Source organism: Leptopilina heterotoma, unplaced genomic scaffold (genome assembly GCF_015476425.1).
Source record: "Leptopilina heterotoma isolate Lh14 unplaced genomic scaffold, ASM1547642v1 Lhet_278, whole genome shotgun sequence".
Taxonomy (NCBI): Eukaryota; Metazoa; Arthropoda; class Insecta; order Hymenoptera; family Figitidae; genus Leptopilina; species Leptopilina heterotoma.
In genome coordinates, this window is record NW_025110986.1 from 2,416,827 (window position 1) to 2,444,384 (window position 27,558).

At 28.1% G+C, this 27,558-nt stretch overlaps 1 protein-coding gene and 1 long non-coding RNA gene across 4 annotated transcripts in view; one reads left to right on the forward strand and one right to left on the reverse strand.

Moving 5' to 3' along the window:
- Positions 1 to 27,558, forward strand: part of LOC122504061 (tensin-3-like) — a 566,797-nt gene that overhangs the window by 490,730 nt on the left and 48,509 nt on the right. For all 3 annotated transcript variants that reach the window (XM_043614943.1, XM_043614945.1, XM_043614944.1), the window contains 2 exons: positions 9,322 to 9,531; positions 22,983 to 23,404. In XM_043614943.1, coding sequence (XP_043470878.1) covers positions 9,322 to 9,531; positions 22,983 to 23,404 — 632 coding nt within the window. The remainder of the gene's footprint in view (positions 1 to 9,321; positions 9,532 to 22,982; positions 23,405 to 27,558) is intronic.
- Positions 17,710 to 23,004, reverse strand: LOC122504065. Its single transcript, XR_006301800.1, has 3 exons — positions 22,907 to 23,004; positions 22,433 to 22,725; positions 17,710 to 18,101 (listed from the first exon to the last, which is right to left on the reverse strand). It is a non-coding gene; the product is annotated as an uncharacterized LOC122504065 (long non-coding RNA).

Consider the following 27,558-nt stretch of genomic DNA (forward strand, 5'->3'; position numbering starts at 1 on the left):
TCCCTGTTTCAATTTTATTGCTCCAAATAAAATACACACGAAATCCCTTTTAATTTTATTTGTGCGTTAGGTTTTTCTTTTTTAACTGTTCCCCCTGTTTTTTTGGCAATTTATAAAAATGAGGAATGTTTGGACCATTATTTTGAAACCACAGTTTGTCTTTGGAGTTAGAAACTTTACTATGGGTGTGGTGTAGAGAGAAAGGGTTGAGAGAAGAACGAAAGCCACTAATTTGAGGATAGCTAGTAGCTACAATGTGAATAATCCCCGTGGAACACGATTGCGTAACTTTAGCGCTGAATTAGCGCCAAATTAATGAAGGTTTTCAACCGATCATTGTAGACCCACCATTAAGTTCTGACTGTGATTCATTTATAAAATGTTATATTCTCTAATTCAAATAACTAACCTTATTTCTCGCACTAAAGTCATATACGTATCTACAATTCAACTTCATCATAATCTCGAGCTAACTATAATATACACTAAGAAAAAAAATTATATTTGCATCAACTACTCTATTTTGTTATATAAATCAAAGTCTATAAATTCAAAATATTTATTCCAAATATAAAGTTTTGTTTAAAGTAAATAATTCTTCTTTTCATTTAAATCAAAATTTGTTTCAAAATATTACAGGCCTCGGATTGACTTTTAAAGCACAAAAAGTCGATTCAAAGTGCAAAAAAGTCGAAAAAGTCTGTCACTTTATTCAAAAAATTTAATTTCCTAATTCCTTGATTTTTTCCTTATTACCAGAAATTTATTCAACTTCTTCCCTTATCCCAATGATAAATTTTATTATTATTCTTTTCATTATTATTTATTTACTATTCCACAATAAATTCAATTATAAGTTTTTTGTAAAATTAAATTATTTTCAAAAAAGTTTTTCATATATTTTAACATTCTTCTTCAAAAAACACGATACGTTTAAAAAAACCGGACAAGTGCGAGTAGAACTCGTACTAAAACCGAGGGTTCGTACTCACGTTTAAAACTTCTACTTTTTTTATGAAAAAATATAAAGATCAACTCCAATATTTTTCGCTGTATTTTTTCTGTAATCTACAGGTGAAAATAAATAAATAACCAATTTTCATCTCTTCAGATAAAAACTGTGAGCGCTAGGGTAAAAAACACACATTTTTGACGAAATTTTTAAAAACTTTGGGTTTTTCGCTAAAAAAATATGAAGATATAATCCAATCATATTCGGTCTATTTTTCCTGAAATCTACACATGAACATTCATAAAATAAGCAAAAGTATAGTCCAATAGGCCAAGAATTGTGAAAACCAAGGGGGGAGTACACACTTTTTTTCTAAAACGAAAAAAATTTTTAGTTTTTCGCAAAAAAAAATATGAAGATGAACTCCAATCATTTTTTCTGTATGTTTGTTGAAATCTACACGAAAAAATAAATAAAAATGTATAACGCTAGTCCACTAGACTAAGAATTGAGAGAACTAGCATAGGTATAATTATTATCAAAAATTGAAAAAAAAATTTAGGTTTTCGCTCAAAACGCAATGAAGATCAATTCTAATCATTTCCACTATACTTTTCCTGTAATCTACACGTGAAAATACAAAAGTGTACCAATCTTCAGCTCTCTAGGTAAAAAACTGTGAGCGCTAGGGTGAAATACACGCTTTTTAGACGAAATTTTTAAAAACTTTGAGTTTTTCGCTGAAAAAAATATGAAGATCAAATCCAATCATGTTCGCTACATTTTTCCTAAAATCTACACACGAAAATACATAAAATAAGCAAAACTGCAGTCTAATAGGCCAAGAATTGTGAAAACCAAGGGGGGGGTACACACATTTTTTTTAAAAACGAAAAATTTTTTTAGTTTTTCGCAAAAAAAATATGAAGATGAATTCCAATAATTTATTCTGTATGTTTGTTGAAATCTACACGAAAAAGTAAACAAAAATGTATAACGTCAGTCCACTAGATTAAGAATTGAGAGAACCAGCAAGGGTTAAAGAATTTTCGAGCTTGCAAAAAGAGATTTTAGTTTTTCGATGAAAACACCATGAAAATAAATTCTAATCACTTCCGCTATATTTTTCCTGTAATCTATGCGTAAAAACGAATAAGTATGCCAATTTTCAGCTCTTTAGATAAAAAACTGTGAGCGCCAGGGGGGGTACATGTATTTTTTTCGAAATTTTCCAAATTTTCGAGTTTTTCGATGAAAACACTATGAAGATCAATACCAAATATGTTCGCTATATTTTTCCTGTAATCCATTTTTGAAAATACATATGCATACCAATTTTCATCTTTCTAGGTAAAAAACTGTGAGTGCTAGGGGGGGGGGGTACATGGTCATTTTCCGTAACCGTTTTAATAGGGTTCCTACCGGGTACGGAACCCTAAAATTAGAATAAAACTTTTTAAAACATAAAATTTTGTTACAATAGCAAAAATTCAATTAAGATTTATAAAAATTACAACCGTATTCTTCTAAAACTGAATAAATTATTTTCAGGAATGTACAATTTTTTTAATTTGTCTAAAATTCAATTGTTCTCAATTCAATATTACGAAATTTCAATTATTTTAAAACTCTTTATTTAAATTCTATACAATATTTGTAACATCAAATACTCTTAAAAAATAATTTTCTAAAGATTCTTATTTCAAATTCAAATTTTCAAAACTTGTATTTGAAAACTTTTGAAATTCGATAGTTTATAAAAATTACTACTGTAACTTCTCCAAAATTATTTTGAAGATTTCAATTAAATTATTTTCTAGAATTTGTAACTAGAATTGTTCTTTAAATCAAATAATTTTTATCAAGTTTTGAGAAATTTCTTTGAGAATTCAATAATAAAAAAGAAAATCCACTTTAAATATTTCTAAAATCTACTTTTTTACCATTCAATTTTATTAAATTTCAATTAGTATTCGAAAATTTTTGAATTAAATAAGGTATTGAAAAATTCAAACTAATTTAAATAAAAAATTGGATAAAAATTTTAATTAAAATTTTTCAGAACACAAAGTTCTTCAGAATTTTTAATAAAAATTACTCCAAAAATTCAAAATTTTCAAAAATTGAAATTTCAAACATTTTTTATTACCTACCTATTTCTAAAAATTGCAACTGTAACTTTTCCAAAATTAAAATATTTTCTAGAATTTTTAACTGCAATTACTCTCTCAATGAATTATTTTTAATAATTTTAAAAAAGTTCCTCAAGAGTTTAAATTAAAAAAAGATTTTCATTCAAAATCGTCTAAAATTCAATTGTTTTCGATTCAATACCAAAGAAATTTTGATTATTCGAAACTGTTTTAATTAAATAATTAATACTGAAAAAAAGATTTGAAATTAAAGTTTTCAAAAAACAAAATTCTTTACAATTTTTAAATTATTCAAAATTGAAATTCTCAAAAATTATAAAAATTTCAAACCTTTTGATATTTTATGATTTATAAAAACTGCTTCTCTAAGTTCTCAAAAATGACATATTTTGATGACTTCAATTCAATTATATTCTAGAATTTTTAACTAAAATTCTTCTCTAAATCAACTATTTTTTTAATAATTTTTTAAAAAGTTCTTTGAGAATTCAATTTTTTAAAGAAATAAAGAAAATTCACATAAAATATTTCTGAAATATTTTTTACAATTCAATTTTATGGAATTTCTAATATTAATATAAGAAAATTTTTCAATTAAATATGTATTAAAAATTTCAAACTAATTTAAACAAAATTTGAATAAAAATTTATCATTAAAAAATTAACTTCTTCAGAAAGTTATAATTAAATTTTTTTTTAAATACAAATTATCGAAAACTCTTATTTGAATCTTATTGCAATTCAATTATTTATAAAAATTGTACACGGAACTCTTCTAAAATTAAATTATTTTTGGAAATGTTAGGTAAAATTATTCACCACAAATATAATTTATAGGTAATAACTTTATGATAGTTCTTGAAGAATTAAATTATTTAAAATAAATTACTGTCAGAAATAGAAAAAATCAAAAATTTTGTTTTAAAATTCGTGATAATTTCAATGTTTATAAATAAAAAAAAACTTCAAGAAGAATTCAATCTTTTTAGTGTTTTAAAAAATTGTTGGACACTAAAATACACCTTATGATTTCTAAAAATAAAAAATTTTTTAGTATTTTTCTTAAAGTTCCCTGATTTTCTCTTGATTTTCCTGGTCAATTTTACTTTTCCTGGCTATAATTAATAATAATATAAATAATAATAATGAATGTTTGTAATTAAAAGTAAATAAAATCGATACGGAAAGATGAACCATATTTATTTTTTATTTTTAAATGGTGAATAAAATTAAAATTTAAGTAGGGCCCAGAGGAATGTGATCCAGTCAATTCGAATGGAATCGACTCTCCGAGTGAGAAGTGCCTTCTGCCTCCCCATTCAACCACATCGAGGTCATCTGCGGTTTACGTTTTCTTTTACTGTTAAAAAACAAAAATAATAAAAAAAATCCCAACCTTTACGTATTTCCAGTTTAATATTCATAAGCTTTGAAAAGTCTATTTAAACTTCTCATTAGTAAAATTGCTACCTTTACTCCTGCCACACTTTTTAAGGTAGCAAAACATTTTATTATTATTACTGCTGTTTATTATTTTATTTTTAAAGTTATTCTTATTTTATTATTATTCTCTATCTTTCTTGTGTATTTATTAGTTATTTCTTGATATAGATATTTATATACAAAATTATAATGAATAACAATCATTATAATTTTGATATCCTATCTTGTAACTATACTTTTTTCATATTTAAATATTTATGTAAAATATTTGTTTTACGTTTATATAATAATTGATTTTATTTGAGTTATTTGTTTGTGTACACTTGAATTAATGATTGATAGGATAGCTATCGGAAAATTTATAGAAGAAAATATAAACGGAAAAAAAAGTTTTAATTGGAAATCATAATTGGCTTATTTCACTTTAGATATAAACATTTTCTACTCAAGTTTTTGCTGCTCTTGAGGGAGTTCGATTCACAAACCATATTTGCCAATTATTTTATTTTTCTTTTTCATTACAAATACATAATATTTGATTTGTTATTTTTCCATTTTTTTAAACCTCATGAAAATATTACATTTAATACATTCTAAAGAAGAAATTTACATTGAAATTAAAAATTACAATTTTATTCAGTTTTTGTCTATTACGTTCTATTAATTTATCATTTTTTCTAATTAAATATTACATATTAAAAAGTAAAATTATGAATACGTTAATTATTTATTTGGATAGGTACGTGCGTTCTTAATTATAGCATTATCAGGGTTGCCACAAAAATTTAATTTTGTTTTCCCTGACTTTTCCCTGATCTACAGTCAAAATTTTGACTTTTTCCCTGTCACTAAAGAATATTCTGATTCACTCTAAAAATTATTAGATATTTAAAAAAATGTTCTATTACATTTATTTACGAATTTCTTTAATTATTATTGTAAAATTATTCAAAAACACCAATAACTTTATTTTTAAATCAATATTTAATAATTATTGTTTTTCCGTGGGAACTATGTAAGATTTTCAAAATTTCTAATTCAAACCTTTTGAAATTCAATAACTTATGAGATGACCGAGTGATAAAATCATTACATTGAGAAAACTGGAGTATTGGACTAAACATCTGGAGAGACAAATCGTTCATATTTGAGAGTTAGCTATTGGATAACAATCTAAATGTTCAAATTCACCATTGACAGATATTCGTGCCATTTCTCTAACAGAGGGACAAATTAACCATCTTGGGAAATCCCTTCCTTATCCGGCGCGAAATGAATAAATATGGCAACCTAACCCCTAAATTAAATACATAAAATGTCAGAAAAATAATTTCGCGCGCATCAGATCGTACACATTTTCTGCGCAACTTTTAACCCTCAGCTCAGATATAATGGGAGAGAATATACAAGTAGATTTCCATTATCAATTCAAAATTTATTTTAGAAGGACTATTTAACTCTCTTCATAAGCAATAAAGGAAACATACACTTTTTGAACCTCTGAATTTGACTCTCCAGTTTTCTCAGTGTATTTTATATTATAAGAATATTGTTACTGCAACTTCTTCAAAAATATTTTCATCATTTCAATTCAATTATTATTTTCTACAAGTTTTAACTAAAATTCTTCTTAAATCAATTATTTTTAATAATTTTTAAAAAAGTTATTTCAGAATTTTCAAAATTTGAAATTTGTTTAGTATTCGAAAATTCTTTAATTAAATCGAATTAAATATAAATTAGAAAATGATAATTTTAAATAATTTAAAAAAATTTCGATTAAGCTTTTTGAAAAAAATTAGTTCCATTGAATTTTTAATTTAAAGTATGAAAAATTCAAATTTTATAAAATTTTAATTTGGAACCTTCCCAAGCAGCACGTAAGCTTATCTTAACATCACTGTAATATTACATTGGAGATTCGTCATATTACACTGTAATATTACAGTATGATCTTATTGGGATATCAAAATGTCCGCCTGATGGAGGTAGGTAATATTACGTTGTTATATAAGGCTATTCAAGTTCGGTGGGGGAAAATTCAAGATGGATGCTAACTGGTGCACCAACATTGTATAGAAAGTGTATGGGATAGAGTCTAATTTTTTAAATATCTCGCTTAAACGAAATTTTTAACCATAAGTTTATTAGGATTTTATGTTTCATTTTTAAAGAACTATTTTTTGCAATAATAAAAATCGATTTTATTTTTTTATTGATTTTATTATTGCAAAAAATAGTTCTTTAAAAATAAAACATAAAATCCTAATAAACTTATGGTTAAAAATTTCGTTTAAGCGAGATATTTAAAAAATATACCGTCGAGAATCTTAATACACTACAAGTAAGTTTGGCTCAGTGGTAAGACTCATGATTACTATGCACATGGTTCAGGGTTCGAGTCCAGCTTTGTGAAATGTTTTTTTCTAAATTATAAAATTATTCTAATTTTATCTGAATATTACCTTAACATTGCACGTTAATATTACAGTGTAATACTACCTTAATATTACCAGGTAATATTCTCTTAATATAACAATGTAATATTACCTCCAGTCGGACATTTTGATATCCCTATAAGATCACTGTAATATTACAATGCAATATGACGAATCTCCAATGTAATATTACAGTGATGTCAAGATGAGCTTACGTGCTGCTTGGGTTTAGGTACAATATTCAATTATTTCTGAAAATTTCAATTATTATTAATTTTTAAATAAATTTTTATTAGAAAATTCTACGAGAATTCAATTATTTAAATAAAAACATAGATCAGTTATTGAATAATTGAATGTTTCTTAAAAATGAATTCTTATTATTTTATCAACACATTTGTAAATAATTGAATTCTTTCGACGAATTTTAATAGGGGAGAGTGGGGCAAACCGGCCAGGTGTCAATATCTCCGAAGTGGAGAAATTGTCAAAAGTGCTATTTAGAAATTTGAAACAACCATGTAGTATACTTTATTTTTTAAATTTGACATTTTTTACATTTGTTAGTGCAACGATAGGGGGCAAAAGTTTTTTTTTAGTTTTTTCTACACTTTGACGAATTTTTTCTTAAAGAAATTCTGAGGAAATCGTGTAATATTTCCAAATATTAGGTCTTAGGTTTTGAAGGTACACACCTCAGGAATATTTACCACCAAAAAGTTTAATGAATTTGCAAAGCGGTTTTTTTAAACAAATATTAATTCTCAAAATGAGCCTGTGGGGCAAACCGGTCATAGAATAATTTCATTGTATCAGAGTTTCACGAAAATTATTATTAATTAGAATGTTTTTTTATTAAAATATTTACTTTCAATGAAAAATAATTATCTTTCAATGAGAATTAGACCCTTTAATATTGTTTCCCTGATAATTTCAAACATTTTTATTTTGTTATTAAAAAAAATTATTTATTTCATTAAAATTCAATCCTGTATTATTATTTACATTATTACAACCATTGTTCACATGATTCTTTATATTTGTTGTTATTGTAGATTATAAAAATGCAATATTATAGATAAAAAACCCAACTGGCCGGTTTACCCCAGCGGGTGGGGCAAACCGGCCAGTTTGCAAATTTTTTTAAAGTTAACACAGCAACTAAACAATTAAAGATGAAGTATATGTGTCTCTGGGAAAAAGTTGCGCAATTAAATGATCTTTCAAACAAGCCATCGAAAAATGAAATCGGTTGATTCGTTTAGTCACAAGAGTAAAAAAACCGTTAGTATGGCCGGTTTGCCCCACTCTCCCCTAACATATTTAAGAATAATAAAATTCGATTAAAATTGTATTAAAAATAATTGAAATTCTACAATGAGTTTTATTATTTATGAAAATAATTGAATTATTGCAAAGAATTTTATAAAAAAGTTTCAAACAATTGATTTTTTTCGAAAAAATTTATGCAAATTCTATATTTTTAATAATTGAATTCATGTGAATTTCCCATTATTTTAGAAAATAATTTAATATTCATGTAGAAATTTATTAAAATTGTTTTTAAATAATTGAATTCTTTTGGGGAATTTTATTAAAATAACAGATATACAAATTATTAAATTAAGAAAAATTTTTGAAAATAATTGAAATTTTGCCATGAATTTTATTAAACTTTTTGAAAATAATTGAATTTTTGGCATGAATTTTAATATTTATGACGATATATAGTTGAATTCTTTCAAAGAATTGCATTAAAATTTTTAAAATTAAAACTACATAATTTCAACAGAATTGAAATTAAAAATTTTCAAAAAAATACTTCATTAAATGATTTATAATTAATAACTTTATGGCAGTTCTTCATTAGAATTAAGTTATTTAAAATCAATTATTGATAGAAGTAGAAACAATTTAATAAGGTTTTTTTAGAATTCTACTTTCCCTGACTTTTTTCTGAATTCCTTGATTTCCCTGATATGACCTGTGTTTTGAATTGGTAAATTTTACTAATAAATAGTAGGTATAGTTTCTACTAATTTATTAGAATAATTTACTAATTTAAAAGCAAAAAGTCATTAGGTAATTTAAATTAGTAACCATTTTTTACTAATTCAAAAGAGAGTACTATTTATTTGTTTGAGAAAGATTTTCTTCAGTACAACTGTAGATTTTATTTGGTGCAAATGAATTTTATTTGATGCAAACAAAAATGTTATTTGCGGAAAATAAAATTCATTTGTTGAAATATAGAAATAAGAGAAATTTTGAAAATTATGAAAATATATAACAATTGTAAATTGATATACAAATGTGTGTGCATATTTATTTTCAGAATAAACAATTAGAAGATGGTAGCATGAGCAATGGTAATACTGGAGGAGGAGTAGGAGGAGGTTGTAGGATTCCATTATCAATTTCGTGGCTGAAAAGTCAAACACCGTTGACGCCCACGTCCCGAATTGAAAGCGGTTCACTCGCAGCGGATATGAACGTTCAAGTCGACAGCGCCGGTTCACCTACGCTGAGACTCGTCAGCGTAAAGGTATGTACAATTATATACATACATATATATATTACACTCTCTCAATTGACGAAGAGCTAACAAACATTACATTAACGCGGTCAAGACTAAAGCGAAGACTAAAACTAACACCACCTCTCTCTCACACTCAAATCTTACCAAGCGAATCTACTTTAATTAGAATCTATCCCAACCTAACAAGCTTACAGAGTATATAAACAGTACAATATTACCTATTACAATATTACCCATTATTTACAATTTAAATTTAATATTCAATCAATTTTGAAATTGGTATATACATATACACAGTAAATACATAATAGGAGTTCGTTTTAAAAATATATAGTATAAAATACAATTAAATATATTTATAACAGCGATTACCGCTCTCTAAATCTGAACTGAAATTTCAGTCATTTTCCACTGATTCGCCAATTAAAAAACTACTGAAAATTTCTGTCACACATAGGGGAGAGTGGGGCAAAATGGGGTAGGCGGGTCAAATGGGGTGCCCCTGTTTTTCCATGATCGGTACTTTTAATTCTTTTATCCTCGATATATATAATTCATATTGATAAGAAACTGTCATTAATTATGAAGACACTACAAATTTTTTTTTTTAATGTTATACAACTTTAAAGTTTTAAGCAAAAAAAATATGAATATTTATCGAAATTAAAGTGCTTACAAAACTTTTTGGGATAATGCATTTAATTTGTCAAGTGTGGGATCTTTTTCAGCACTTATTCTAGAGAAATTTCCAATAGAATAGAGATTGTATTGTTTACAATAACTAGGAAACATTAACCCAGGTAGAAATTGACGACCGGGATGGTACCGGCCCGGTACAAACGGCGGATTATAAGTGCCGGGGCGGTACCGGCATAAGACCGCAATTTTCAACGTCTTGGTACCGGCAAATTGCCGGATGATAACTGCGGCAGGTATCCGGCATACGTACCGGGCCGGTACCGAATAATCCACCGGGACGGTACTGGCCCGGTTATTGTTGGAAGGCCTTTGGTGCCGGTTTATTACCGGCTGCACAACCGGCTAGGTACTGGTCCAGTACCGGCATAAGTCTGTTCATTCCACCGGCGCAGTACCGGTAAATTGCCGGATGATAACTTCGGTAGGTATCCGGCAACCGTACCGGGCCGGCACTAATAAATATCTGACGCAGTACCGGGCCGGCACTAAAAAACAACCGGTGTGGTACCGGGCCGGTTAAAAAAATTATATTTCAGTCTGAACTCCGGACCCTGAGGCTGCAAAGTCGACACCACATCCGCTAACCTAAACCTGCATATGGAAAGCAAATGCAAAGTGAGCTTATAAAGTCCAACCGACATTCCACCTGGCAGCAGTACCGGGCCGGCACTAATATTCAACCGGTGCGGTACCGGGCCAGTATTTGTATTTCTAATTTATTTTAATTCAATTTAAATTATTAAAAATAAATAAATAAAAATAGTAATTATATAAATAATAATAACCACACTATTCACCGGTTAAATACCGGGCCGGCACCAATAAGCAACCTACTCGGTATTAACATAATTGCCGGCACAACTAACTAATTAATTTATTATTAATAATTAAATTAATAAATTAATTAATAAATTAATTTTCAAATTCTTTTTCTTTTCTTTAATTCTTTTTCTGATAGTTTAACATTGGCAAACAACCGGGAGGACACTGGGTTAGTACTAATATTTTTGTCGGCAAAACTTCTGTGCCAGTAGAAAGCATTAAGTAAATTTTTGTGCTGGGCCGGCACAAACATTATCACCGGAAAATCTCCTTCGGCGGTATAAAACAGAGCGAAATGACAGTACCGGGCCGGTGATACGCCGGTGCTGGGCCGGTACAAATATTATCACCGGCAAATCTCCGTCGGCGGTATAAACCAGAGCGAAATGACAGTACCGGGCCGGTGATACGCCGGTGCTGGGCCGGTACAAATATTATCACCGGCAAATCTCCTACGGCGGTATAAACCAGAGCGAAATGACAGTACCGGGCCGGTGATACGCCGGTGCTGGGCCGGTACAAATATTATCACCGGCAAATCTCCTACGGCGGTATAAACCAGAGCGAAATGACAGTACCGGGCCGGTGATACGCCGGTGCTGGGCCGGTACAAATATTATCACCGGCAAATCTCCGTCGGCGGTATAAAACAGAGCAAAATGACAGTACCGGGCCGGTGCTGGGCCGGTAAAAATATTATCACCGGCAAATCTCCTTGGGCGGTATAAAAAAAGAAGTAAATTATAGTACCGGGCCGGTGCTGGGTCAGATATTTTTAATCAACCGGCCCGGTACACACTACCAGTACTGGTAGAAATACATTTACCACCGGGCCGGTACTGGGCCGGTATTTATTTCATATCCGGCCCAGTACCTTTTTGCCGGTACCGGCATATGTCCGACTTTACAACCGGTTCGGTACCATGCCGGTCGTTAGTGCTGGCACACCTCCAACTTTTCTGCCTGGGAAACGGAGAAAATTTGTTCCTTATATTTTACCGAATTTTTCAATAAAGTTGGGATATAGTAACATAATCGTAATTTTTAAAAATTCTTGAATTATTTTTTCAGTAATAATATTTAAAAGTTTATGTGATATCTTTATTCCTTACAAACTAGTACTGTAAAAGTTAAAAAAAAATTGAAACTGAATGTTTAATAAAAATTAAATAAATACCTACTTGATGAGCACTAACGTTTCAGGAATAGTTCGGTAAAACTTCCTTGACTTGCCTAAAGTGTTAGTTTTCTGGATTGAAATACATTATTTTTTATCCCACATGCACAAAAATGGCGCTTTTAGGTTGAGTCCACAATGAAATAAATCGCCTCGATTTCGATGCGCAGTAAGCAAAAATATGTATGTACGCGCATCGAATCGTCTTGAAAGTGGAGACGATTTTTAGCTATTCTGGAATCAGCCTTAGATAGCTGACGACAGGGAGTAAAGTCACTCATTTGTTCGACCCAAGAAGACTAGAGACAGGAGGTAAAACTTCGGTAGTGGGGGTATGGCAATGCTGAGTCGCTCAGCTGATGTATGGTCAGGCGTTTACTTTCAAAAAAAGTTTTCGCCGCAGTATACCAGACGGACTTCTGCGCAATCTAACACACGTAAACACGGGAAAATATATTCTATACAAATACAATATGAAATATAAGTGTTTATATTTTCAAACCTCTTTTAGTTATTAAAAAAACGTTTTAAAAACAAAAAAATGTGTAAACTGTAGCATGAAGTGTATTAAAAGTTAACAAAAAGTAATAGTCATAGTGTTGTGTAGGTTTATCTTTCTTCTTGTTACAACTTTTCACACAGCACGTTTTCGGAATTTTTAACTATTTGAATAACACTTAATTTAATAATCACTCACATTATTTCTATATATCCGTTATGACACACATTGTCAATTGTGTCTCGATTGCACTGATTGCACTTTAAAGTTAACCTCAAATTAAAATCATCTCATACACATATGTAAAACATGGTATACAAGAATTTGAATGTGTGAGTGATGTGCAGAAGCACCGCGCCGGCGACTTTTCGAAACGAAAAACGCCTGGTTAATGAAAGGCTTTTGACTCATTCCCACTACCGAAGTTTCACCTCCTGTCTCTAGCCTTCTTGGTATTAGTGTATGCGTTTAGAATGTAGGCAGGTGTATCAATTAGTATTTGTTCGTAAACAATTGTAGGGGGTTCAGGTAGTGATTGAAGTAGGTAAATTGAGAGTTACGGCAGTATTAATATAGATCTACTGAATTGACATTATTAACTGTAAGTGAAGCGCCAATAAATGTATCGTAAGGTTTATGCTTTTTACATTATTTTTCAATGCAATTTCTTTTACAGTCTAGTTCTTGAAAAATTACTGTTTTGACAGTTCATCCCAGTTTTACCGAACTAAATTCAGTAAAATTTCAGGAATAAATTTTCTCCGTGTATGTATATGGCACTTAAATTTATAATTTAGAACAATTATTTGAAATAATAAAATAGATAATTAGAGTGATTATTTGTCTTAAAATTTTCTTCACCAATATTAATATTTTTTTGCAAAATTAATTCTACTTTATTGTTTTAATTATTTTTATAATTCTTTATGTTTATTACTTTAACCCATACTATTAATAAGGGAGCGTTCATAAATGATGTCACGTTTTTGGGGGGATCTCTACTAAACGTGACACAATGTATTTTTACATGTGAAATTGCGTGACATATTGCACTTACATAGGTTAAAATCCCCGTACAGGATCCTTAAAGGATCCTCTCGGGATCCTGTGCAGGATCCCGACAGGATCCCGTACCCGTCCTGTACAGGATCCCGACCGGATCCCGTGCAGGAAATTGGAACAGGGTTCCTGTGCAGGTTCCGATGCAGGAACCTTATCTATCAAAGGTTCCTATAAAGGTTCCTGTACAGGGACACTTGCAGGATCATGTACAGGAAACTTTTTAATTTTTTTAATTTTTATATGTTAAGCAACATTTGACATACATAGACTTCATATTTCAATATGTTAGGCTCGTATAACAATGTTGGCCAGAAAAATGTATTGCGCATTCGAGAAACTCATAGAAAACTACTGCGCAGGAGTTAAAAATATAAATAAATTAATTGAGGAAACTGTGTAGGATCCTTTACGGGTTCCTTACGGGATCCTTTATACTTAAGTACCTGCAGTTTACAAAACTACAAAGGTTCCTGTGCAGGAACCTTTATAAAGTTTCCTGTACATGATCCTGCAAGTGTTCCTGTACAGGAACCTTTACATGAAACTTTGATAGCTAAGGTTCCTGCATCGCAACCTGTACAGGAACCTTGTCCCAATTTCCTGCACGGGATCCGGTCGGGATCCTGCACAGGACCTGCACAGGATCCCGACAGGATCCTTTAAGGATCCTGCACGGGGATTTTAACCTGGGTATAGTTTTAAATTTTTTTTATTTTTGAAAAAAAATAAACTGTATTTGGTTAAAAGCATTTTGAGAAAATGATATTTTAAAATAATTTCTTTACACTTGTCACGTTTCAAAATACCACATTTTAAATAATAGAATGTAGCTTTTCTAAATGATTATTTTTCTTTAAATTTTCTTGAGCAAATAAAACACGATTTTTGCTACCTCGTGGAAGCATTGATTTACTGAATATTTTTAAACTCAATTTTCTTTGTGTTCTAACCTTAGGAACACAACAATCATATTTTTAAAAAAATGTCATTTTTTATGTGTGGTGATTGTAAACATTACTTTCTCATAAATACATATCTTGAGTTCTAAAGGAGCTAAAGGTATAAATTGTTTTCAAATTATAGATCTCATTAGCAGGCACATAATTAGTGATCCCTTAGTTGAACATTCTTCGTACATGTTAGGCAAAGTTAATTATTTATGTTTTTAAAATTAGAAATTAAAAAAAAATAACTTTCTGTGTTTTTTGTTTTTTTGCGATAACATCACAATGATAATTGCAAGGGGTTAAATTTGTTTACACAATGTTTATAACAATAGTAATTGTTAATTTCATTATTTTTTTGTTAACAATTATATAAACAACTTAATAATCAAAATAATAGGAAGGATTAACTAAACAGAAGTAGAACAAGATCATGCAACACATGTACCTCAGATGCGACGCATTTGCGTAAGTGCAAAGTATGTGTGCTGCCGGACAAAAAAAATTCGATAATTCGGTTAGTTTTAAAGTCTCCAGAAATATTTTTTTTGCAAAAAATTCTGGAGAAGATAAGGAATCCACATATCATAGTTCCAAAAAATCAAAGGGGTGCTCTTATGCCCGAAAAAATGAAATCAAAATTTTTTTTGACTTTTTTTCCGGGCAAATTTTGGATTTTTTGTTTTTTAATATTGCACTTTAAATTGTTAAAAAATCAATTATTATTACCTAAAATATAAACAAAATCAAACTAAATGGACAAAAGTTATTCGTTTTTTTAAAAAATGTAGGTACTTTAATGTTTGATGCCCGGTAAAATCAACAAATTTGAAAATTTTTTAAAATATTTTTTTCCTACAATCTTTTGTCGTAAAACACTGCATTTATACCAAGTTTCACAAAAATTGAAAGACCCATGACTAACTTTTATTTTTAATATAACATTAGTTTTTATTAATACAATAATATAGTTATATTTTACTCTTTTTCTTTTTACTCCAACCGGGTTTTGGTTGCTGTACAAGAACTTGAGAAATAAATTTTTTGGGATAAATAAATGTGCATTCCGAGATCCAATTTATTTTTAAAGGTAAAAAGGAAAATTTAATATATACTTGAAATGGAAAGAAAGTTTAAACGTACACTGAAAAAAAAATTTATTTGATTCAAATAATTCAAATTATTTGAAAAATATTTAATTGATTCAAATACTTTTTAGTTGGATCAAAAAAATATGTATTTGATTCAAATAACTTGAATTATTTGAATCACACTTATTTGAACCAAATAAATCGTATTTGATTCAATTAAATAATAAATTGAATTAAATAAATGAATTTGTTTAATACAAATAATGAGTTAGTTGAAACTATTCTTTTATTTATTTTACTCAAATACTTCGTATATTTGATGCAAATAAAAATTATTTGACACAATAAATTTATTTTATTGATTCTAATAAACTTAATTATTTAATCCGAATAATTCGTTATTCAAAGCTAATACACTATTTTATCAAGACAAATAAAAAAATATTTCAATCAATTAAATAATTATTTGAAACGAAAATAATGAATTACTTGAAACTGTTCATTTATTTATTTCACTTAAATATTTCATTTATTTAATATAAATAAAAAAATTTTCGACAAATAAATGTGTTATTTGGATACAGAATATACGGCACTGACATTGATATAGTAGATTAGCCCGAATTCTCACCAAGTCTCAGTGGCCGTGCGGTTTAAATAGGTGCGTTAGGGGCGGGGGGACGTGAGTTCGATCCCACATGCGAGCGAATATTTTTCATTCTTCGTTTTAAGCGTTATATAAAATAATAAAATTGTGTGTTGTGTTGTGATTAAAAACTGTGTGAACTTGTTTGTAAATAATATTAAAAGTCTGTTAAAATATCAGTTAATAAATATAATATATAAATATAATATAATAATAAATTAATAAATTAAAAAAAAACTAAACACTTAAAAAAAAAATTTTGTATTAAATATAGAATGAAATAATTTTTATAATTGATTCAAATAATTATTTACTAGCTTGAAATATTATATTTATTTGATTTGAATAATTTGTATTTGATACAAATAACTATTTATTTGATACGATAAAACGAAATACTTAGGTTTAGTAAATATTTATTTGAGTTGAATAATTTATATAATTGATTCAAATAATTGTTTATTAGTTTGAAATATTCCATTTGTTTGATTTGAATAATTTGTATTTGATTCAAATAAATAGTTATTTGATGCGATAAAATAAAATATTTAGGTCAAATAAATATGTATTTGGTTCAAATACACATTTATTGGATTATAACCAAATAAATGATTTATTTGAATCAAATAATTTTTATTTGATTCAAATAAATTTTTTTTTCAGTGTACAAATAATTCTATTTGGTATAAATGTCAAAAAAAAGAAATGAAAAAAATTTTCATCATAACTGACGAATTGTAAAGAAAACGGAGTACATTTCAATTAAAAGCCCTTCCCGCAAACACCAACATTCCAGGGTTATATGAGGAATATCTACGGAATTCCCGACATCACCCTGCAGGCATATCATTGGCATTCTCTGACAGGTGAAATTTAGTTCTGACAGAGACGTTTTTGAAAAATTGAAATCACAAATGCAGAAACGTTAAAATCAAAAGCTTTTGAATTTTCAATTCATACTCTTCCATTCATTCTCAAAACTTCCAGGATTATGTTAATTTTTTTCCTATAAATAATTTAAATTATTTAGAAAATTTTAAAAAAATAATTTAAATTATTTAGAGAATTTTTAAAAATAAATTAAAATTATTTAGAGAATTACGAAAGGTAAATTAAAATTATTTAGAGAATAATTTTTTCAATACAATGTTAACTTTATTTTCAATTTCATTTGTAATTAAACATTGTTTAAAAATTTGAAACTTGAGCACCGAAATAACAATAAATTAAATAATTAATTAAATATTACCTATAATTTTAAAACAAAATGAAAGAAACCTAATTTGAACTTAGAAATTAGTTTTTGTTTCCTCTTTCTCTTTCTCTTTCCCTGCTTGCTATTATTTATTCGTTGCAATTGAATACGAGGATACAAAGTCCCCAATTTCAGTGAAGCTTCTCTCCAATTTTACACTAGCAACTGCCAATCATTGTAGTCAGGAAACTGACACTCCCAGTAACCCTCGTCTTCCAATATTGCTGCTTTAAACTGATCAATCCTTTATTCATAGGAGTCGTCTTCATCTTGATTTTCAATATTAAACAATTGGATTTCAACTAGTTGGATTCCGAAATTTGCCAAAACTTATTTTTTGCAAATTCCTTTTTCTTCTTTCAAAGAAAATTTCTTCTTTTCCTAGAAAAAACATTAAAAATATAATATATTAATAGTAATAATAATTATAGAGGTACCTAATAATAATCAAAATATTCTGTCCTCATGTAAATGTTTGATTCCAAATTTTTTTACAACTCAAACTATAGTGTCAAAAGTTTGAAAATTAATTTTTAAATAGAGTGATAAGTGTTTTATTGAAATTAATCTTTTATATTAGTATTTTAATTAATTAATTATATTCAAAAATTAAAATAATTTCAAAAAAATTTGAACTAAAATTTTTTAAAAAACAAAGTTCTTTAGAAGTTTTAATAAAAATTACTCCAAAAATTCAAACTTTTCAAAAATTAAAATTTTAAACCATTCGTATTTTTTCTAAAAATTGAAACTAACTTTTCCAAAATTCAATTATTTTCTAGAATTTATAACTTTAATTACTCTCTCAATGAATTGTTTTTAATAATTTAAAAAAAAAATTCTTCGAGAGTTTTATTATTACAAAAATGATTATTTCATTTAAAATTCGTCTAAAATTCAATTGTGTTCGATTCAATATTATGAAATTTGAATTATTCAAAAGTTATCCAGTTAAATTTAAATTTAAAAATTCAAATAATTACAACAAAATTTGAATAAAAAATTTTCAGAAAACGAACTTCTTTAGATTTTTTAATTAAAGTTACTGAAAATTCAAATTTTCTGAAATTTTAATTTGAAACCTTCTGAAATTTACAATTGTTTCAAAAAATGTTTACTATAACTTTTTTAATATTCAATTCTTTTCTAAAATTTTTTAATCACAATTCTTCTCTAAATCAATTTTTTAAAATAATTATGTGAAACTTCTTTATAAAAGTTTAATTATTTAAAAATAAATTAAAAGGAAATTCGTCTTAAATTCATTTGTTTTCAATTCAATATCAAGAAATTTTGATCATTCGAAAATGTTTTAATTAAATAATCGATACTCAAAAGCTCTCAACTAATTTTTAAAAAAATATTCTTTAGAATTCTCAAAATTGAAATTCTTAAAAATTTTTAATTTTAAACCTTTTTAAATTTGATGATTTATAAAAATTATTTTGATGACTTCCCGAGATGAAATTTTCAACTTACATTGGCCCATAAAAACCTAGTTTAAAACTGATTCAAACCTTTTAACGATTGTTTGACCCTTATGGCATTACTTTAACCTTTAATCAACCTTCGATTGTACATTTCCAACCCTAAAAGGAACCTTATGAACCTCAAAAGAACTTCTTAATTTTATGATTCTAAAATAGTCAACCTTACTAACCTTCCTTTAACCCTAACATACACTACTTTCTTCCTCACCAACTTCGTTTGAACCTAAAAAATTGATTTTCGAATCTCCTTTGTCCCAAAAATATCCTTTATCGTTTCCGGAAACAGACCATAAAAATGTAGGCAATCATAAAAATGGGACCAAAAATTGTTAGCAATCCTAAAGTAAGTGTTTAAAGATGTTTAGCTTAGTGGAGCTTAGTGGATCTTAGTGGATATGAAGAGGTATATTATATGAATAAATATACACAAAATATAGTTTTGGGATTTCCAAATTGCCCACCCAAAAATTTACTATAGTAAAAACACAACTATCACATGGCCCAAAACTCATATTGCAGTTAGTTTTTCGTCAACTACGACAAAGTTTGCACTCATTTTTTGAAAGTGTCGAATAAAATTTGATTTAAACAAAATTTATGTAATAAAAATATAAAAAAAACAATTTTGTGCTTGTGTGGTGGGTGACAAGTAAGATAAAAACTATCAAGGAGTAGGTGGACCCTAATGAACCGAAATCAAAAGGTTAATTATCAAGGATTGTAATGTTTGGAGGATTGGAGGTAAGTGATATTTATTTTGTGTAATAATATTAAATAACTTCAAATATCACAGGTACACTACAAAAACTGGTATCTCACTCGTGTCTTAAAATGAGTTCCTTTAAGTGTTTAAACCATTGAGATACAAAATCTGTTTTATATTGAGACATTTAATTTCATCTCGTGTCTCATTTTAAGACATTAAAGGTAATTCAATGCGTATAAGACACGTAAAACGTCTTCTTAGTGTGAGACTGATACTCGAAACACATTTCGTGTCTCAAAATGCATTGCTAAATGTGTAAGACACTTTGAAACGTCTTAAAATGAGACACATATCTGTTTCAAATATGTGGACTAAGACATCTTATGTGTTTCAAATATGGGACAAAACGTCTCAAAATGAGACACTTGTTTTTGCAGTGTATTAGGCGTAAAAACACAATATCCATTGTTAACCCTACATTAAAAAAATTATTTAAATCAAATGTTATATTACTGAGGCAATAATGAAACGATATTATACCAAGCATTTTCGCATAGTATTAAATATTTTGTATTTAGAACAAATATTATAAATTATTTCAACGTTGTCTTCAGATCATCACAATAAAAATTACCGCTGTATTGAATGACAATATTACCTGAATATTTTCGAGCATCGACACTACAATGTCGCCATGCTTTATTGCTTCAAGTCGAATATAATATTTGCAAAAATATTGGCAATATTTCTATGCAATATTAATCTATTTTATTTATTGTTTAGAATGGACAAGAAGATTGTTAACTGGATGATGTAAAGCTGACAAGGGCCGATTATATCAACATCATGAATAAAAAAGATTCCAACAAAATATATATAAAATGCAAAAAGAAAAAAGAGCAATAATATAAAAAAATTCGAATTAAGTGAGAAACTTAATAATAATGTTTGTTGTAACTTTTAAAGTTTAATTTAATTTAAAATGTAAAAACTATAATTGTAAAAGTAACAAATAAAAAATTCATAAATCTGAAAAACGTCATTTTCTTTCATTTAATCCTGCTTGGCAATAAAATAGGCCATAAATATGGAAACACTCCAGACGCTACCTTAAGGGCATTTGAACCATGATGACGTCACAGATTTAAAACTAATGCTTTGCACAAACTGTGACGTCATCAAGGTTCAAATCCCCTTAAGGAATCTTAACCCTACATGTACGTGCTTCATTAGCAGGTATAAATCGCACTGTCGAACCTTCTATCAAACTTTTGAGGCTGCAAAATAAACCTTACAACACTATAATCAACCAGAAAATAGAAAAAACTGGACGAAAGTGACAAAACTTAGCCTGATTGTAGCTTCGTTAGGAGCAAATATCTATTATAAGTCGGTTTCAAATGAATATTATAAGATTTTTAAGGGGTAAAGAATTGTAGATTCAAAGCATGTTGAAAGTAGGCTGAAAATTTTGTCTCGGGTTCTATATAATAATTATTTTCTACAATTTTTAACTAAAATTCTTCTTTAAATCAATTATTTTTAATAGTTTTTGAAAAAGTTCTTTGAGAATTCAATTATTATTTAAAGAAACAGAGAAAGTTCAAGATAAAATATTTCTGAAATCCATTTTCTTACAATTCGAAAAATTCAAACTAATTTAAACAAAATTTGAATATTTATTAATTTTAGATAAATTCTATTTATTTTAGAAATTTTATTTTATTTTATTTATTTTAGAATTTATTAATTTTAGATAAATTTTTATCTAAAAACTAACTTCTTCAGAATTTGTAATAAATATTTTTTTAAAAAATATGTACAAATTTTCTAAAACTTGTATTTGAAACTTATTGCAATTCAATTATTTATAAAAAATAGAAACGCAACTCTACTAAAATTAAAATATTTTTGGAAATTTTAGGTAAAATTCGAAAGTTTTTAAATTAAATATAGATATATTTAAAAATTCAACTAATTTCAAGGAAATTTGAATAAAAAATTTTCAGAAAACTAAGTTCTTTAGACTTTTTTTATTAATGTTACTGACAATTTAAATTTTCTAAAATTTTAATTTTAAACCTCTGAAATTTAAAATTGTTTAAAAAAATTTTTTTATAACTTTTTTGATATTCAATTATTTTCTGGAATTTTTTAACCGCACAATTCTAATATTGATAATATTTTTCTAAAATTATTTTTAAGATTTTAATTCAATTATTTTCTAGAATTTTCAACTAAAATTCTTCTCTAAATCAATTAATTTTTAATAAGTAATATAAATAATTACTATAAATTATATATTTTAAAAATTCTACGAATTTTCGTTTCAAATAAAATAAAATTGAAAAATGTATCAAATTTTGAAATGAAAATCTAAAATTTCTTTCATGTAATACATTTACCAGTGAAAGAATTTTAATAATAATAATAATAATTGAAAATCGAATTTTCCTTAAAAATCCACGTGTGAATTCGAGTTAATAGTCAAAGAGTTAAACGCAATGTCAACTAACTTTTGCTTTAGATGCAAAAACTCTGATGGCAAACAAACTCTCTCGTCACAGGAATATACCCTTGAAGCTTGAAGCCCACTCTTAACACAAGGAGACTTTAACATCGCTTGGTAAAATACTCTAATCCTAGAATACTCCAATTTCTAGTTTGTATCACAACTTTTCCATTTTTTTTCTTTCCTACAAAATATACACAACTCCAAGTTTCTTTCGTCACTGATTCATAAAAGTTATTAGCCCCGAACAATTCCACATCTATACTGGTTATAAAAATAGGTCACGCATTGACTTTCCTGCAAAAAATTACCCACAAATTTTATGTAGTAAAAATTTTCCCCCAAGATAATATGAAAAATATGTAAGAAATTACTATTAAAATTATAATTGCAAAAAAAAGTTCATCACTGGAATTTTTCCAACTAAAATTTAAAATAATTTTATTAATAATTATATTTAACGATTATTTAAGTATACCTATATAAATGGAAAATAATAAAATTTCCCTCTATTTAGAAAAATAAAAGTGAAAAGTTTCTTTTTAATGTTTCAGCCAACTTCAATACCGGACCTTCGACCAGTGCATAATTTTCCAAACATCCTAGAACCCTTCACAAATACAAATGAGCCAAAGAGTAATTCGCAACAAAATAGTCCCAGTAGTAATGAGAGTAATTCACCAACGGAACTAAATTCTTGTAAGAGATTAACGGATAAACCGCCGTTAATAAAACGATTGGCAATGGGTCTCACTGGTGGCAGAGACTTCATTGGTTTTAATGGTGTCGATGATAGTTGTCCTTTAGTCAACGATAATAGTAGAAATAAATCCCATACAGGGGGCTATGTTAATGAGGCGATTATTGACTCCGAAGGTTCCAAATCATCTTACAATAAATTAGCGCCCTCCGAAAGTATCGACAATTCAATAAATGCCTCCATCACTGAGAAGAATTTTTGCACTGAAAATGAAAGGTAATTTTATTCCTCATTAACAAATGAATTTTTCTATTTCACAATCGTACTTGAAAATACTTCAAATAATAAATAGTATATTACGATACTAGGCCAGAAAGTTGGATTTCCTGGCCGGCGTGATATATAAGGCCGAGGCGAAGCCGAGGCTTTATATATCACGCTTTTTTCTGTATCCCCAGCCGAAAGTACGTTAAATAATTATTGTTTGAATAATAAAATAGCTCAATAAGTTGCCCGCCCGACTTTTGCAAAGTCGAGGCGAAGCCGAGACTTAGCTGCATGAAAAAAAATTATAAGTAAAAAATAATTGTAAGTAAAATTTAAAAAATAGTAAACAAGAAATTTTCTTTTACAAATAAATATTTAATAATTAAAAAATAATAAAAGAAAATAAGAAATTTCATGCATTATTTTGATGACTGTCAGTTGTTTTCAAAACGTGAGCTCTGTATGTAACGTGTCTGTGTGGTTGCTATGCTAACATGTACGTGTGTTGAAATTCTTGTAACCAATCAGAGCGCTCGTTGGGTCTGTCGAGCCGGCCACAAAAGTCGCTATTCCCGGAGCCAAATCAGACCGGGAAGACAGTACTTTCGGCAAAGGGATACAGAAAAATATTTTGAATTATATTATGTAAATTGAACAATTATAAATAAATTATTGATATATGTAAAAGTGACAAAGTAGTTTCCAGTGAATATAGTGGGTTTTAAATAGCATATTTAGTGAATAATGAAAAGAAAAAATTAGGAAAACTTATTTAATTTAACAAAAGTAATCATTAAAGCATTTATTTATTACATATTTAGGGCAAATTAATGTTTACTTATTGAATAATTAATGTTTAAAGTTGGAGATGTCAGTTCTACCGTGAGATGTATGCGTGTGTGTCAAGAAGGCTAGAGACAGGAGGTGAAACTTCGGTAGTGGGGATGAGTCAAAAGCCTTTCATTAACCAGGCGTTTTTCGTTTCGAAAAGTCGCCGGCGCTGTGCTTCTGCACATCACTCACACATTCAAATTCTTGTATACCATGTTTTACATATGTGTATGATATGATTTTAATTTGAGGTTAACTTTAAAGTGCAATCAGTGCAATCGAGACACAATTGACAATGTGTGTCATAACGGATATATAGAAATAATGTGAGTGATTATTAAATTAAGTGTTATTCAAATAGTTAAAAATTCCGAAAACGTGCTGTGTGAAAAGTTGTAACAAGAAGAAAGATAAACCTACACAACACTATGACTATTACTTTTTGTTAACTTTTAATACACTTCATGCTACAGTTTACACATTTTTTTGTTTTTAAAACGTTTTTTTAATAACTAAAAGATGTTTGAAAAAATAAACACTTATATTTCATATTGTATTTGTATAGAATATATTTTCCCGTGTTTACGTGTGTTAGATTGCGCAGAAGTCCGTCTGGTCTACTGCGGCGAAAACTTTTTTTGAAAGTAAACGCCTGACCATACATCAGCTGAGCGACTCAGCATTGCCATACCCACACTACCGAAGTTTTACCTCCTGTCTCTAGTCTTCAGGGAGTAAGACTAAGGAGACTGAACTGACTGTGTGAAGTCTCTCAAAAATGAAACCTTTTTCTGTAGGGGAACTATACTCGCAGAATGACAAAACTTATGCTCCGCGCGCATGCGCAGTACATGCGCATATTGCTCTCTTTCTTTATATCGTAAAATATAAGCAAGTGAGAGAACAAAAACTTATCAATAGGTTATGGTTATGTTTTGACATATGATTCTTGAAATAAAATTTCAAAATTATGGTTTGTTGCATACCAGGATGCAAAACATCATATTACAATGATCGACAAACGAATAAATTAACTTATTGATAACTTTTATGTGACATTTAAAGCTGTTTATTTATAAAGTATATAATTAAAGTAAATTACAAATTCGTAAATATTATTTATTTAGGAATTGTTCAATTGTTTCCACAAAGAATAAAACACTTTGTAGTTATATACCAAAAAAATTGATTCTGAACATTTATAAATATTTCATTATATTATTAATATATTACTTATCACTGAAAAATATACACTCTTTAGTATATATTTTTGTATGCACATTTATATTTATTAAATTAATTTTTTTTTCAATTTACTAATAGTTATTATTAATAATATTTCCTGAAACGCACAACATTCACAAATATTAAACATAACCTTCTCAACTTGTAGCTTATAATGATTTTCTCAGTCGCATCTGAGTTACTGAGAAAGACAGAGACAAATATGTTGCATGTGCGCATGCGCGAAAACCATAATTTTCAGTCTTACGTATAGTTTCAATGCGACGAATGGTTTCACTTCCATAGCATTAGTTCAGTCTCCTTAGGGCCAGTTTCACCAACTGGCGGTTAAGCTTGGTTCAACTGAACTCGTTCAACTCTTGATCGTCAGAGTTAACCGCTAGTGCGTTTCACCAGCCTAATCCCAGTTTAAAATGAACGCGTTTAGTTAATCTACATTCCCTAGAATTTCCTAGTGGTTATGGCGCTTAAATCTAACCACGGAATGTAAATAAACAACTGAACTAACCTAAAATATAAATGTCGCATAGGTTCTTTTGAGCTTAATATCTATTATTTTAAATTAAAACCTTAATAAAAAATGAGTAGTGGAGTAAAAAACAAGTTGTTCTTTTCATGATCATTTAGCTTCCACAATATAATATATACCAATTGCTTAATTTCTTATTCTAGAATAATTATTTAAAAGTATTTAAAAAAATTTCAAAAAATACAAAATTTGAATTTTTTGTTAAAAATAAAAATATCGTCCGATTAATTTTATAAATATTGATAAAATATATACTTTATATACATGAATCGATTCGTTTTCATGGCAGAAATACAATTTTGACAAGAGTAAATGAAAATTTTAATAAAGAAAAAAGTTATTTCAAAAATTACAAAATTTAAATTTTTTGTTGAAAGCAAAATTAGACAGAGAGAGCCAAACTTTTTTTAAAGTCCTTTTTTATATTTTCTTAATTTAATAACATAATAGTGCATACATATTTTGTGATTGTGGTGTAGTAGATCAGATTTGTAAATTTCAATACGAATGTCAATTAAATGACCATTTAAAATTTGTAAAGGCTTTTATATGAATATTTCTAAACATTTGTCAGATTTATTTTTCTTTTGTTAAAATCCTTCTTTCTTTATATTTTTTAAATTTAATTTACATTTAATAAAGTTAAATCTGTTGAAACAAAGCATCTACATGCAATATTGTTTTGATAGTGGGTCAGTTTAGGATAGAATGCTTTGTATATATAATGATTCCACTTATTTTGTTAAGTAAATAATACACTGAATGTTAATTAATTTTTTATACCTATAGGTAGTGGTCCCTTAAGAAAATCAACAAATCGTAAAAGTTCGCACTGCGCTTCGGGAGAGTTCGGCAAGTTGAACGCGGTCAACTCTGCTTAAACCGACAAAATTCAGCGATTAAAATATAAACTTAGTTCAACCGAGTTGAACGTGGTTAAGTAGATGGTGAAACGTACGCAGAGACTTGATCTCGTTCAACTCATACTTTGAACGAGTTCAGTGCTTGAACTAGTTTGGTGAAACTGGCCCTTATAGTCTAAGAGCTGGCTACATAAAAATGCATGTTATAAGGTACATGAAAAATTAATATTTAGATAGGTTCCATTTGAGTCCCTGAGTACCGAATGCGAAGTCTGCCTGCGCGTTCTGGAAGATTAAGCCCGCGAATTGACGGTCGAAAATGATAAATTTGATAAGGAAAACATGTGATAAAGGTCATGGATAAAAGTTATAAAATTTAAAAGTATTTATCACCAGTAAGCTTATAAAATTTTGGCAGACAATTTTTTGGACGACAAAGTATTGGCAGACAGTGTCAAAGTTGCGTAATCCGTAGTGAAAAAAAGATCATAAGAGTCATGGCTAAAAATTAATGGAAATAGTTAATGAACTCTTATGGAAGCTATATGTCAAGTGGCAGACAAAAATTCGGATGATAACATCGAGGCAGACAACGATAAAAAGCGCGGTTCCCATGCGATTTCGCTGATTTCGCGCTATTTGCACTAAATAGTTAATTTTTGAAAAATGTGAAATTTTTTTGGGCTACATTAATT